General features: G+C 41.4%; 1 protein-coding gene across 5 annotated transcripts in view; it reads right to left on the reverse strand.

The window, feature by feature from the left end:
* Positions 1–16,260, reverse strand: part of LOC127977475 (forkhead box protein P2) — a 98,966-nt gene that overhangs the window by 18,671 nt on the left and 64,035 nt on the right. For 3 of the 5 annotated variants that reach the window (XM_052582348.1, XM_052582380.1, XM_052582358.1), the window contains 5 exons: positions 11,288–11,425; positions 8,561–8,650; positions 6,061–6,250; positions 5,182–5,395; positions 3,550–3,654 (listed from right to left, as the gene is read on the reverse strand). In XM_052582348.1, coding sequence (XP_052438308.1) covers positions 3,550–3,654; positions 5,182–5,395; positions 6,061–6,250; positions 8,561–8,650; positions 11,288–11,425 — 737 coding nt within the window. The remainder of the gene's footprint in view (positions 1–3,549; positions 3,655–5,181; positions 5,396–6,060; positions 6,251–8,560; positions 8,651–11,287; positions 11,426–16,260) is intronic. The other 2 variants (XM_052582374.1, XM_052582368.1) reach the window with 2 other exon arrangements.

Below are 16,260 nucleotides of genomic sequence, written 5' to 3' on the forward strand. Positions count from 1 at the left end.
TCACACGCAAACACACACACACAGAGCTAGTTTTAACACTACTAAGCATTTTCTCTATTCATTCTCTATTCATAGTGCAAGCTATTGTTTATGTGCAAAACACAAAATAACAACATATTCATAATCCTCCTCAGACACACCAATCAAAGAGAGGACATTTGAGAACACAATGGCCGCCGCTACCTTTCAATTACGCCCATGCCCATTTAAAATTATTTCATTCCATCACACCCGCTTTTGCTATTGTAACCGTTTCAGGTCTAATGCTCAGATATTCTCCATTATAAATCAAGAGTGAGATAGCACTGAACAGGAAAAAAAACGCATAGGATGACTGGAGAATCGGAGCCTTTCTCCAGCCCCGTGCCTAATTGCTGTTTCAAAATGTGCATGCAAAGGGGCATTTCATTAATCATTTAATCAGGTCCCTCACAGGGAACTAATGCTGCAAATACCCTTTTCATTTCAATGCCCATAATGCTATCTTACGCACTTGATGTATGGTTGATGTCATAAATTACAGCTGCTTCAAAAGCCACGACTGGCTAGTTCAGGTAGCTCGCTAAATAACACATCTTATCTAGCACGCACCATTTCTCATTAGGCACCATCTAGATCTTAATCCTGTTTCCTTGTTTCTTTTAGGAATGTGAGGTTTTTCCAATTTTAAATGGAAGCCAGTTTTCTTCTCCAAGAGCAAATAAAATGAATGTAATTGTCAGAAAGTGTAATAACTGAGTAATATAAGCACAGTTATGAGAATGTCACAAGTCTGAGACATGAAGTCGCAATTGTGAGATACAAAGTCGCAGTTGTGAAACACCAAGTCACAATTGAAAGATATGTCACAATTATGTGGAGAAAATAAAATGATTTTTTAAACAGCCCTGTGACCTATAAAATTTGAATTGTGATACAGTCATAATTGTAAGAAGTTGAAAATGTGAAAAAGTAATTAAATTGGGAAATAAAGTCACAGTTGTAAGATCTAGTTACAATTATTATAAGAAATAAACTGTTGTAGAGTCACAACTGTGAGATACTAAGTAGCAACTGTGAGAAATTAAGTAACAATTACCTTTGTTAATAACCAGCAGAATGAAATACAACACACAACAGTCTTTAGCGAGTGCCAACGATAGCGAGAGCTAGTTAGTGCTGGTGATTACATTAAGATTACTGCACGGCTATGAAATATTCAGGCAGTAGATGTTTGACTATGCATTGATAAAAGCAGGGGGCTGGGGTGGGGTTAGATGCAGTCACCAATATCTCTTAATGAGCCTGTGGCGCTGGGTTTAGTTCAAACAGAGAGGTGAGAGCAGAATGAGACCGGCTGCTCGCTCGCTCTGAGCAAACATCTCTGGAGCCGCCTGTAATTTATGGGTCACTTTATAGGCATATTGATTTTTGTTTTGAGATGGGGAATGAGGGCTCAGACGGACAGGTACGCAACGGACTGAGAAGTGCATCAAAAACCACAGATAGAATGAAATCAGCTGAGTTGGTATATACTTAGGCCTTTCCAGCCAACATGGACCAATCAAATAATTTAGCTAATTCTCAAAGGACTCGCAATTTCTAAAGAACTCATCACCATCAACTGGTCATTTGATTGATTAATCAAACCTGGGACTTCCTATTGGCTTTCATTAGCGCCCAGTTTAAGAAACAGCACTCTAAGTGGCAGAAGCTCGGCAGGTTGCTTCACTATTATTAAATGTTAAATAGGTGAAAAGGATGATTCATTCCCCTGCAGAAACCCCATTACAATGGGCAAGAGTTTGTTTACTGAGATACAAAAGCTCATATTGTGTCCACATGGGAAAGACACTACAGTGTTGACAGCACGTCAATCTTTATTACAGGCCAGCGGGTATGTCTGTATATTTCTCTCCCTACTCATCCTGACTCTTCTCAAAGATGTGAGAGGAAATCAATAAGGGAACTAGGGCAGCAATCTGGAGCTTAAACAATAACAAAATCGCCTGCGTGGCAGAACAACATTAGAACACTATGAATTCATTATCCCCCTCTATTAGCTGCACATAACCCCCGAATAAGCTGCCCTGAATCAAACCCTCAAGACGCATGCTTTGTTGCATTAATACACACGTCTCGAGGTGTACCAGCTTGCTTGCACGCACATCTATTTGAACTTCAGATCTAATATAATGTGCTAGGCACCTCTTGGCTACCCCTCTCCAGGTGCACCGCGCATGAAAGAGTGCAGAGCTACGCTTAAATGCTGATCTTGACAACTTTCTCAGCAACACAACAAAGATTACAAAACCGTGGCTGTTTTCTTCTCCGCAAGCTACAAGCCTGTGCAGTTTGGGTGAATCCCTCCACCCCCTGCTTCCCCATCAAAGGTGCCATTTGAATCTGACACCTATTTTATGTAAACCATTTTAAGCGTGTGTACCTGGATGATACGCAGCAGTGACTGGCATCTCCGAACAACATTAAAAGCTTCTTTTTGACACCGACAATCGCTCCTCCAAGGCACGGCGCCACCCGCCATCTCTCCAGCTCAGATCATGCTGTCTTTTGTGGGAGCGTTTTCATGTAGGAGTTACAGTACGGGCGTCTCCGACTCTGGGAATGAACAAGGGTGTCTCGCCCCCATTTCGATGAAGATTTGGATGATGATTGTTGTAATGGCATCCTACCGCACAGGCTGTCAGATGCGGAGGATTTTTTCAACCTCTGATGATCATATGATCTCTGATTTATGCTGTGCCGCAATGAACGTAATAAACGAACGCCAATGGAGTAGACAGGGTTAATTAACCCTGTAGCTTGAGGTATATGCATACTTTTGGTTGCCAGTCATAACCAACTAGTTAAATGGTAACACACTCAAGGTGCTAAATTCTTGACTTGATTGTAATGGACTATTTAGATTCCATTTATAAAAGAACAGAACAATGTTACCACTCTCAAAGGCCATTTTTATGAATTGACTGGACATTTACACCCACCAAACGCACCAGATTATTATTTCACAGTTAATTACGTATTTAATTAGAATATTCAAATTTTCTCCATTCTTTGATGGTGAGGCTTTTTCCTCTCCAGCCCAGTAAACATCATCTTCTTTGATGTCCCCCACTCACGTCCCGGCAACAAAGCCGACCAATTACAAATGAGCTAATTAACTAAATTGTTGATGGAGCATGAAGAGTTCATTTCACTCCGTTAGCTACGCCATGACAACACCACGCGGCTACGCAGGTTGCCATTAGCTTCTGCCTCTAAACTCCAGCCCATCATCCACTCATGTAGCCGTGGAGATGCACGGTCATTTGTGTGCGCCTTTGGGAAATCTATTAGGAGATTCACCATCCATTTTGTGGATTTACAGTTAGGTGCAAGAACTGAAGTCTGAAAACATTATAAATCGAAAAGAAAAACAATTCGTAACTTGAGGGTAAAGTAACAACTAAGCATTAAAAAGAGACATACAAAGGAAACAGATAAATTACTGCCAACTGAAACTTTTTAAGTGCATATAAATGCAACTATGGTGTCTCTATGGTCACTTACTTCAAAAACTGTCCGAAGTCATCACAAACACTTTCACATCCTGGCCACTTGCACACTCCGTGACCATAGAGGGACTGCGCTGCTCCGGTCTCTTCATGCAGTGAACTGAAAGAGAAATAATGTGCATTAAAACGAGGTGAAAAACATGGTGGTGGTACCTGTCAGTATACTAGGACCAAGAGTTGGGTCAAATTTGGTGAAAACACACATGCTCTCCCTCGACATCAGGCCACCTTGAGATTATTGATCCAGAGTATTACTGAGGAGACATGGGTGTATTAAAAAACACACGGCACGGCCAAGTAAAATCACCCATCAACATTTTTTCCACAGACTTTAGCCTTGTAAAGCCATTACGGAGAACTTGTGTAAATAGCAGAAAACTGGCCCCTGCGCTTTAATTTTCACCAGGAGATTCATTTGCGATGGAACGGGCATTTTTAAGGACACAACCTGTTGTGAAAAGACATTTCGGTAAGTTACGACCACCACTTCTAATGGTGCTGAGGAGCTAATGTGCCAATGTGAGGCTACGCAGACTAGCACGGCGTGTTTGTGTGCGGTACACGCTCACACACACAAACCTCACCGGCTGTTTTGCCTTGCTGTTATCGATCCAGCACATCATAGAAAGCAGCTGGCTCTGACAACACAACACACTCCCGTGATTATGAACGACCGTGGGCCCGAGAGACTCCGCCAACACACGAGAAGAGAGTGTAACCTATTTCTTACAATTATTTCCATCTCTCTCGCTGTCTTTTTTTTCCTTCTCTGCCTCTAAAGATATCTCTCTCAAGAAAGGGCTTTCTGTGAAGACGCTACATACATAAAACCTATTACACAACACATCCTCCCCCAGTAAAGTCAACGGCTGTTGCTATGTACTAACATATGGCCGCTACAGACTGAATAATACATGGAGAAATATGCGAATCTATGCCTTAAAGCAGCCATGGAGCATATAAACACACGTATAAATGTTCAGTAAATGCCACACTGGCAAAGTGTATTCTATTTACATGACAAGGACGCCAGCAAAGCAATTTCAAAAGAAAAGCAACATATTAAATACTTAATGTACAGTGAGGTGAGCTGTGTGTTCCTGCCACTGAAAGTTGCACATCCATGCGTTTGATATACCGGAAGGCGTTGTGTTCAATAACGCGCTGTCTCAAGGGGGGTTTCATCTAATTTCAATTTTAATGCATTATCCAGACATTAATAAACTATTGATGTGCAAACAAACAAATACACACAGCCCTCTCCCTGCAGGAAGGAGCATTTTCCTTTTGCAAATGGGGAGAAACCGATAAACTGTTCTTTTTTTTTTTCTTTCTTTTTTTTTGCACATTAAAAGTAGTTTAAACAGCTGTTTGGTTTGTGTTTGTTAACATGTCTTTATGTTAATGTGCACACAGGACCCTTTATTAGGTGGTTTGTGATCGAATATGTCTGAAAAGGGATTCAGAGTTTGCATGTGAGTGCAACAGAGAAGACACTTTTATCTAAAGTGACTGTACTTGGCAAATCCAGCCGGATGTCAAGGACCCAATGGTGATCGGGTGAGTGGAAGAATAAACCAGTGCCCTTCAGATTACCTTTAGCATGCATGTGTGTGTGTTAGAGTACCTCTCTCTCCGGTGGTTGAGGACCGGGGACTGGCCGTTGGAGATGCCATGATGAGTGATGGGCGGAGAAGCTTTTGGGTTGTTGGTGGAGGTAGTGGATGAGTTGTTGGTGGTGCTCAGGTCCAGGCCACTATGTTTCAGCCCATTGTCCTCCATGGTGTGGTTACCAGTGACGTCTTTCCAAAGTTGCTGGAGTTCAACAGGGCTCAGACCAGCTGCAAGAAAGTCATAAACAGGTTTACAGACAAAATCATTCACGAAACTCCCATTATGAGCTCCCGTCTACCCTTTTCTAACAAGGTAGGTAAACCTTCTCTGCTCTGTAGCGAAACTTGAGCATCACACTTAAGCATCTGGAGGTAAACTGGTGCGAGATGGACCTGGACGCTCATCCCTTGCTTCGTTTCCGTGGTATCCGAAGGTGCAAAGCAACCAGGAATTCATCTGCACATGATTATGCATTCATAAACAAGCCTCTTTGTGCAGAATCAAATCATCGTATAATCCCTTGGATGATAAAACGTATATTCCGCTTTTGGTAGCCCCAGCTGTATTCCAATTAAGAGCCATTTTCAAACTATTGTCATCCAGCTCCATTTCGATAAACACAGTAGCACCAGGTGCTTGTTCCAGGAAAAAAGCAAATGGCAACAGCTCGTCTTCCTCAGAGCTCTGAGCTCGCACTGTGAGCCCGTAAACAACAACAACAGGCAAGGAGGGGAGGGAGAGAGAGTGAGAGAGAGAGAGGGGGGGGGGGGGAGGAAAACAACAAGCACACAGACACAGGCAAGAGAGAACGAGAACTAGGGAAAAAAAAGGGGAGTTTAAAAGAGGACGCAGCCACACACGCACACTCTCAGATAACACGTGAGGGCTTTACCTGGCGGCAGAGTCTGTCCGGGGAGGGTGGGCTGTCCCGGGCCAGGGGGCAGAGAGAGGAGGCCCTGCCTCTGCATGTTGAGCAGGTGCTGCTGCTGCTGCAGTTGCTGCATTTGCAAGAGCTGCTGCTGAAACACCAACTGCTGTGCCGCCAACTGCTGCTGCTGCTGCTGCTGCTGCTGTTGCTGTTGCTATAGTGAGAGAGAGAGAAAGAGTGAGTGCGCGTATACATGCTAAACACTAACACGGACGAGAAAGTATGTTTGGTTATTAATGCGGCCCAAGTGAAACCTAGGCATATTGTTCTCATCGTTTCGCCTGCATGCATTGACTGAAAACTGTGTGTGAGATGTGGGTGGGAGAGCGTGTGGAGCCCCCTCCTTCTGCCATTGGTAGTTAATTGTCTTGCATTTCTAATGGTCCATTACAGCTTATTGGGCCACAGGGAGGGGGTGATGGAGGGAGGGAGGGTGAGAGAGATTTACAGCACCCAACCTCCATCCCCCATCCCCTCTGAGCCCTGTTTACTGCCAGTCGAGCCTCTTACATAAGCTGGCAAAGACAACAACAAAAACAACAACAGCAGCAGCGACGGCAAACCACAGCATTGTTTGATGCAGCACTTCAGTTATCAAAGCACAGCAACTATGCTTGAAATCTTTCCATGGGTAAAAATAAATCTATAAAACCAGGTAAACGATGTTCTAATCCCCCCCCCCACAAAATCAGAGTGAACAAAACACCCATGTAAAACTCATTAAACAGTTCTTGCATAAATTCTTGCTGATTTAAACTTGATAATCATATTATAGATGACAAAAAAAACTAAAAACAAAACACTTAATTAAAATTTTTTTATTGAACTGAAAATCATAGTATTTTACTAATGTTAAAAATACAAACATATAAACATATAAAACATAATATACAAACTGTTACATGTTAAATATATAAACATTAATGTTAAAAAACAATAACTAAACTAAGGGAAATATAAATAATTTGCGAGTCCCAATCAAATAATAGCAAAGAACATTTTGGCCTCATTTAGGAAAAAACAGCAGATCAAATTTGTTCATTAAATTGTTCGTAAAACCAGTATTGCACAAATTATTGTAAATATAGTTTACACTTTTACACACAAGTGGGCCCAACATACAATTTTATGTCATACTAGTTTGTAATAAAAGTTTTACATAAATTGTCATCTATGCAAACTCATTCTGTTAGTGATTCATGAATAAGGCTCAATGTTTGTTTAATTTGGCAAGTGTTTAAATGACAAGACAACATTCTTTAGTCTTAGCTGTTAGAAAATGTAAAGTGGTGTTGTAGTTGCATTTCCATGTAGTGCAGACTCAATTTATTAGCTGTTTTTAAGGAGGTCTGCCTTAAAAATGACTGAAGTTTGCTTCTGTGGACAAAGTCTCCAGAGGTCCATTAGAAACTGAGAGCTAGTTTCTGCTGAGACCCTGTTAGCTTGAGCTCTCTCTCTCTCCTATCCACTTTCCCTTTCCTCTTCTCCTGTCAGAATACATTACAACCTACTCAGTGACAAGAAAGCAAAGACCCCCATTAAAGGAGGGAAGTTAAACTTCCAATTTTTGCTTGGAATTACCCTAGCGGTAGGACTGAACAGACTCCCAAGAAAGACCTTCAGTCAAGAACGGTGAGGAAGACCTCACTCCTTTAGTTTAGGGATGAGAGAGCAAGAAAAAGAGGCAAAACATGTGATGCACTCACTGGAAAACAGACTGCATAATGGAGTGAGCCGTGCGGATTGGCCCCGCTGTCTCGTGAGAAATAAGGAAGCAATTTCTATTCCATATTTGATGCCGGGGCCTGAAAAAAAATCTATTCGCAAATCCAAACAGAAACAAAGCCTTCGGGAGGTTAGCCCTGCTTTCTGTAGGCCCTGCATAATGGCTTGCTTAAGGAGAGACAATGGTAGAAGGTGCTAGTTGAAGAGACTGCAAGGGGCGGGGGATGTTTCCCATCCACGATACCTAGCTAATCAATTTAACTGCTTCTGCACGTTTTGTTTGGATTGCCGACCCTCTCTTTGGCGCACTTTGCTTTTTGATGCCTGCTCCTGCATGTCAGCAACCCCTTTCTGTCTCGTTCGGTCTCTGCCAGACGGATCCACGGTCTGACTGTCAGTTTGATTTATGACTTCGCTGCTGTCAAACTTTTCTGCTCGTCGGCCCAAACCCGCTGCAGTGGTTCATTAATGAACAGACCCTGAGCGGTACGCTAAAATGGGCATTTTAACGTCTGCGTAACTCTGAAATGCCAACAAGGATGGAGTTGAGACACTTGTCTGCCTAATTTTAGCGCTTTACATCATTCAGTAGCATTCAGAAAAAGTTTTCTATGTGGTAAAGGAGCGTAGCCTCTTGTAATGACAGCACAGATTGATTTAAAAGTCGCTTGTGGTTGGCGAACGCAAGAGAAACCATCACTTTGCCTCTTACATGTGTGTACTGGTGTGTTTATTGTACCTCTTTCGCTTGTTTTCCTGGATGCTGTTGCTGCAAAAGCTGCAGATGGAGTTGTTCCTGTTGTTTCTTATAAAACTCTTGCAGGTGTTGCTGTGGAAAGACATGGACATGCACAATTACAATGTGTGGAACGAAACAAACCATACAAATGTGTCTACACTTAAAACAAATGTGCTAACATCTAGGCTAGTTTATAACAGATAATAAAATAATTGTTAAAGGGTTCAAAATATTTCCTATCAAGTCATAAGAGCATTTGCACTAACCACTAAGAGCAAATGCAATCAGTGTAAACACTCTTAGAGCAAACATGCTAAATGCTGGGCTAAAGTTGCGACAAAAGAAAGTAGTTGTTTTAAATGGCTTGGAACAAATGTAGTAACCACTAGGCTACATCTGTGACAAAACAAACCGCCTGCTGTATATGGCTTGAAAATGTATCTATTACTTTGGCCTATTTCCCTTCTCCCACATAAGTGTGACTGTACCTCAAAGCAGAGCTACAACAGAAACAAACAGATTCGTAGCCGACTCTGGGCTCCTGAGGCCGCATGACATGCCTGGATGTGCTTCTGCATGTCACATCCTAAATAACATCTCTCTCCGGTCGAGACAAAGAGACCAGCACTTCCCCTCATCATGCGTCACCATATGGACTTGTATGCGGCTGCACATTACCGCTGGAGGAACAATTAATCTTACTGCCTACATATTTTTCCTATCTGATGCCTTGACAGGCAGTGAAATTCTGAAATGAATGTAATGCACTCAAAGGAGAGGATTCATCATTGTGAATTAATGCATTTAGCACACTTCTCCTCTTCTTCTCAGAGTGCTGTCCTCAGTAGCTTATCGTTGCAATACAGGAGCCAAGTTTTCCCGTCTCGTTCAGCGGGAGATGTCTTCAGCACAAGACACTCATCACGTTTATACAGACCTAATTATAATCAAGGCTGAGTTAATGGAGATGTTTTTAATGAAGAGCTCACTCTGAGAGATTTTAAAATCACTTTTGAAGATATAATCTACTATTGTCAGAGACATGGTCTAGTTCACATGCTCACATGCTACAATAAGACGTGGTGCTCATACAGACAATCAAAGTATGAGCTATTTTTCCTCTTAGCTTGTTAAAGATGGGCTCCCAGCCTTTCCAAGATGGGTTTTAGTTAAATTAGCTGGTCGGCTATCTGGTCTCGCAGCTCGATCAGCTGCACATTAAATAGCATGCAAACTGTTGGTGTACTGTAGGATGGTTAATAGGGCCCTATTTTAATGAGCTAAATGTAAAGTGAAGAGCGCATCCAAATCCACTTTTGCTATTTTAACAACGGAAAAACAGTCCATGGACTGGGTTGGAATGGGTTGTCCCTATTCTCTTAATAAGTAATGGTCGTAACGTTCAATAAACCAATCAGAGTGTCATCTCCCATTACCTTTAAGGGCAAGATGCGCTCACGCCAGGGCGGATCGCTATTTAAATGGCAGATTTTGTTGGCGGAAAAGCTGAATGCTTCTCAAGCGAAGAAACCAATCTGCTCGTGTGCGAAGTTAAAGCACGCGAGCACATCATCTACGGGACAAGCAGGAATCCACCAAAGCTCCGTCCGATGAGTCAGTTAATGTATATGTGTCTGTATTGGCACGATTGTTCAATTAATTAGCCAATTTCATTCATCATCATAAGTAGTAATAGGCTGAATTGCAAATAGGTAGCCTAATTCTAATACACATGATGACTATCCATCACTACATTTTTATATTTATGTAGCCTACACAATAATATTATTTTACACTGTAATCCTTTTGTTTTTAATATTTGGCATGCTTGTGTGATGCGCATCCCTGTGTGTAATAAGCAAAGTCAACGCGCACTGTGGACCTGCCCAGAGGTGCATTTTTCTACCAACGTGGTCTTTAAATAACACAAAAATAATGCGCCACTGACTTTTGACTAGGTTTGAGTTGGTCTATGGCGCAGTCCATTTTCACCTCCTTAAAAAAGCAATGCGCCAGCAATGCACCTGAACACAACTCTTTTTTTAGACCAGCACGCCCATGGGCACACAAATGGGTGCAAATGCATTTGCTAATTAAACGACGTGGCGCTGAAAATGCAAACGGCACCGGACTGAAACTAGCAAACACACTTGAGCTGCGTCTTGCGTCGCATTGCGCCGGGAGTATGATAGGGCCTTTAGTCACAAAAGTCCAAAAAACAAACATGGCATCCCCAAATGTCTAACGATTATTATAGCTACTTTAGCTAACATGTTGAGAGTTTAACAAACTTGCTCAATCGTCAAACTACTCCATTATGATAAAAAAGAAAACCAGTTGAAGGAGGAGTGAAGAATGCAGAAGAGAATCCTAATTTATGCTAAAGCTCACTATATCAGCCATTGCTGCAACAATAAAAACGCAATTAATCTTGCAATGCCAATTAGGCTTGGATACATTAATGAACCAAACACCATGTGAAATCAAGCTTGTGTTTTTCCAAAGTGTTGATGTTCAGGTACAGCTAACTCTATTTGACTTTATTGTTTCTGTGCTACATTTATCCCCAAATGACATCCCCAATCGAAAACAACTACTTGCATGACTGTCCATATTTGTTTCTCTGATCTAAGTATGTCAAGGACAGATGAGAGGATCTGTATGCTATCATTTCAAAACATGACTGCATATGGGACAGTGAGTAAGAAGGTGTTTATGTGTGTTTACCTGCTGAAGCATGACTGCTTGTTGTTGTTGTAGGAGGGCTTGGAGCTGTTGGGGGGACAGCACCTGCTGTTGAAGGATTTGCTGCATCTGTTGGGGTGTGATCACCTGTGGACTCATCATTGCCACAGACACTGGCACCTAAGAGATATAAAGATGGAGAGAATGACACATTAACCATTTCATGAAAACTCTTCAACTGTAAAATCATGCGCTTCTCGAACTTTCTGGAAATGGTGCGAGTGCAGTTTATGTAATCATTTGGCAGTGCATGTGTACTTTCTTACTCTATATATTTTCCGTCAGCCACTCCCAATGGGAAAAGCACTGCGCTTTAAATAGTGGAGGACCTTAATTAGCTGAACCCTTCAACTCCCTCAGGCAATTTCTAGTTCTACACCACACAAGGCAGGTAAAAAGATGCACATCTCCAGAGCCGACTGTGGGTCATAAGCGGACACATGGCCTGTTGAGGAGCAGCTAAGCTAAGCAGCATGGATTCAGGCTGCTGAGGGTATGAAGCTTTGAAAAGTCTGTGAGAAACTCCTGATTGAAGCTGAGCTGCTGTGAAGTATTCTGTTTTACAGAGGTGAGGGGAATTACCAGTTACCTCTCGCTGTGCATTGAAGTTTCCAAGTTGCACGCTTGGAAGAAAGCAGCCAGAGGCACACGTCTTCCACGAGATGTCATTTTTAAAAATTCATGTCATTTTTTAAATGATAAGAATCATTAAAATACCAGCTGTCAAACTGTGCGAGAGAACTTTTTCGGTTAAAAAAACAAAACAAAAAGAAAATATTTTTGCAGCCCAGCATTGAAATAAAGCAAGTGGAATTTCTGGAAACATGCAACATGTACATTAATTTGGCTTGATTCTTCGCTCGTGTCTAAAAGTTAACAGAATACAAATAATTGCCAGACAAATGCATTTTAAGAAAAACAAACCATTTTTTATCTTCTTTTTTCCTGGACGCTACAGCTGACTCTTCAGGGCATTCTTTGTACTTTATGAAGCATGCTGAATGTTGCATCGTCCAACAGAGCAGCTTCGACAGATGCGGTCTATCATCAAGGCAAAAGATCCTTCGGAGGTATGACAGGTAAACATCTCTATTGTTGTGGTGTCTGAGCTTCAGAAAAAAACGCGAGGCTCCATTAGACGTCACGAGGGATCTGAGCGACTCCTCGCGTCGGCTAATCAAGACTGCTTGATTGCTTTCCGTACGTCTGAGCTCTCAGGGCCTTGACACGTCCTTGTTTTAGTCTCCTGGCTCGGCCCAGCTCAGGTTCCCCTCTTTGATTAGCAGAGACATTTGCATGGTCACTACACATTTTTCATTTTAGAAGTCATTATGCATTAGTGCTCCTGAGCGCCGAGCTTGACTAATCCTGATGAACTGAGTAGCGAAGCTGAAGGTCACACTCCATCCCCACTCATATTCATATTCAAACAAATCCAAGCACCATTCTTCATTAGACTGCCCCCAAAACTCAACGAGCACCAGCACAGAGGGAAGTGCACACACAAATACACTCTCATAAATTTCTTTCTTTGTCTGTCTCTCTTTGGGTAGAAAAGTTGTGACGAGGGAGGAGGTATCGGAAGAAAAAAAAACCTCAAAGGAACAAAGTCAGAAATTAAACAGCTGAATGTAATTATGCAAATGTATGCTTACACCTTCAATGTTATTAAACCTTAAGACACATTTGTGATGTGTAATTACCCCCAGGTTCAGCCAGGGTTCTGTGCCGGCCTAAATGACAATATAAAGACCAAAGTATGAAAATACAAGAGGAGATGTTCTCATTATGCCATTATTTGTATATTTAAATGAGATACAGACTGAATAACGAATGATAACCTCACATACACCATGCTGCGGTGAATACAATGAACATGTACATTTCAGAACAATTCGTTAAGTTTATTTATCGACCATAGCTGACTGTGTGTAATCTGATGTTTTATTTTCACCTTAAATTTTCAAATTTGAGAAGTGAAATGAAGAGATTACATTCAGCCTTTCCATTTTTAGTAGATCGACGGATGATACACATCTTCATTTCATCTCTTTTCCAAAAAAAAAAAAAAGACAACAAAGTTGAAGTTTTGGACTACTCACTTCCAAGTCGTGTATAATGCTAATTTCGGCATTTAATGCCAGCATTTTCTGCATGATGTATCAGAGCTTGAAAGATGAGAGCAGATAAGTAATTGCTCTCCTGGTTCTTATTCTTCACTGACAACCCATAAATTTAATTTTACACACATGTTCATTTACATTTTCGAGTGTATGACATGATAATTGGTGGAATATAACACCTCCATTCCGCGGGATACTGCCGGGGGGCGATGATTGACAAGCTGAGTGAATTGAAAGGAACAGAATCTGAATTGCTTCTCCCCGAAATGATTTCACCAGGACGGGGCATAATTAATGAGCGTTTCCCGAAGGGTCGAGCTGTAAACAGTCAGACAATCTGTCTTTTCCCTCGCAGGATACCAGATGAAGAATATGACTGTGAAAGGCAATGATGCAACCCAACAAGTGCTAGAAAACTTCACAGATAATGGCATTCTTCACAAATCAAAGCATCAACTTCAATCATCTGCACTTGAAGCACTTGTGCTGTGAGAAAATTTACTTCCAGACCATCAACTAACATTTTCTTCTCACTCTCCTTTTAAACAACAAGCACGTCCAAATATGGCAATCCATGAAGCTTTGATTTCTATTGGAAAACTACAAATACAAGATGATCTCCATTGACCTGCTCTTTAGCGCCACAAGGCTCAGCACCTGAGAGAGAGTAGAACAAATATCTTTAAATTGGCCAGTGATGAGAAAACATCAGTGGTCCTCCTGAAGAATGAGCAAATCATTACAGGGCTCTCGCTATGCCAAAACGGGTCTCGCCGGTCAACTCCACATCATAAAAACGAAAAACGCAAGACTTGACCCTTCTTGCAATACCTGAAAACACGTAAAATGTCCCATTGGTGTAATTCCAACAACTAGAGGTGTAAAAAAATATTGATACATGTGAATATTGCAATATTTAGTTTGGCGATAATGTATCGATTGTCAAATAAAAAATATAAATATTTATAAACATATTAAAAGAATGGACTGGAGCAGTATATTGTTTTATGTAAAGGTGCTTTGTCAATGGTAGTGCTGGATAACTGGCTCAATGACTCAAAGCCAGAGTAGGCTTGTGGAAGGGACAGGGTTGCACTGAAATTGGCTCGGAACGAATCATTTACTAATCATTGGCAAATGACTCTATATTAAATGTATATTCTGGGAAAATTCCAATGTTTTCTGACCTTAGATGCATTTAAACCGGTTGTAAAATACCATATGTTGCAGAGGACTCAATATTAGAGGACTCAACGCAATATTAGGATACTTTAAATTATCATATGACCTGCACTTTAAGGTTTGCATATGGTGAAGTGTTCTTAATGACAGCTTTGGGTGTGATGTCAATGGCAATTACTTTAGCAGAAAGGGACAGCATGTTCATTAAGTGGTAAGTCCTTTTTTAGTTGGAGAAAGAGAGAGGTAGGAAGAAAGAAACAGACTCTTATTGTTCCACCAATTATCAGTATCTCATTCTTAAGGAATGGACTTTGGAAAAGATTCTGACCTTTCTACCTTGGTAAAACTAGGATTGCTAATTTAGTCAGTAATTAATGGTTTCACAGTCAAGGGTTTATTGATGGAGTTGCTTTATTTGGGGACCACCAATACACACGCTCATTGATTTGAGAGGCAACATAAACACATACTTGCACTAATCTAAACCTGAAACACTTTAACATACTGTACATACACACACTCGCACAGTGATCGTTTGGATTGTAAGATCAATGCGGATCGGGTTTAAGTAGATTACAGGAATGTTTACCCAAATCAATTTATTTTACAGGTGAGCAAAACAGTTTGGGAAGTGTAATGCACTTCGAATTATGATAACAGGGATACAATGGACCTTCCACATAGATTTTGATAACCACACTTTCTTTTTTGTCAATGAAGGGAGGGATCAAAGGTGTACTACAGGAAGCTAAGCCTACTGTGCTTTCCATAGGAAACTACATGAGGAATAGTTGAGATCATGCTACAAAACCATTCAAAGAAAAGATTCTGAAATGCATAATGGGGTCCAAAAGACTGCTATTGAAGAAAAAAAATATCCACCAAATGTGATCTTAAAGAGTTCTTAAGATAAGAATGAAGTCTACTCAAGTCTGAAAGTTGTCTTCGTTTGTTTCCCTCAAATATGTTAGTTACCATATCTGAAGTGGCACATCGTGTGGCATTAAGAGGGAAATCTGTCTCTCGTGCTCACTCCACATGAGGCCCCCTCCTCTTCGCTCTCCTGAAAGCTTTGTGATGTCGCAGGTAATAGGGAGTCTGTTGGATCGCTCTCCTCGTCAAGTGACACACAGTAAATTACAAGCTTCAAGCAGCTCTCTGAATTATAGCTCATGACTTGGAAACACTTCCCACCACTGGGCTACATGTATCAGATCTGCCAGTTAGGATCCAATTAACACTCTGGCCAGAGTAATAAGACTGCATGGGTAAGGGCTGCTGGAACTGGTTTATTACTCTCATGCATCTTCTGTCAGAAGGTACAGTTGTTGCTTCTACATCAAAGTAGTGCCATGGCACTATTTCCCCCCACTCACACCATTCCACTGGCTCTTGCCTAAGGGTTATGCTTCAACCTCCTTTGCATTGCAATGTGAGCCACTGCAAACCGAATCCCTTGTAATTTACACACACTGCCCACTAGCTCGGGTTACTGGCTGTAAAGTAGGATGTCTTCCTGGTTACCAAAGGATTTTCCTTCCTTCATCTTTTTGGAGTGGCCAAACTTTGTTGGAATTTGAATTGTATTGATCACACCTCACAGATAGCTGAAATGGGATTTTACTTGGAATGCACAAGATGTGCTTTCAT

Source organism: Carassius gibelio, chromosome A4 (genome assembly GCF_023724105.1).
Source record: "Carassius gibelio isolate Cgi1373 ecotype wild population from Czech Republic chromosome A4, carGib1.2-hapl.c, whole genome shotgun sequence".
Classification (NCBI taxonomy): Eukaryota; Metazoa; Chordata; class Actinopteri; order Cypriniformes; family Cyprinidae; genus Carassius; species Carassius gibelio.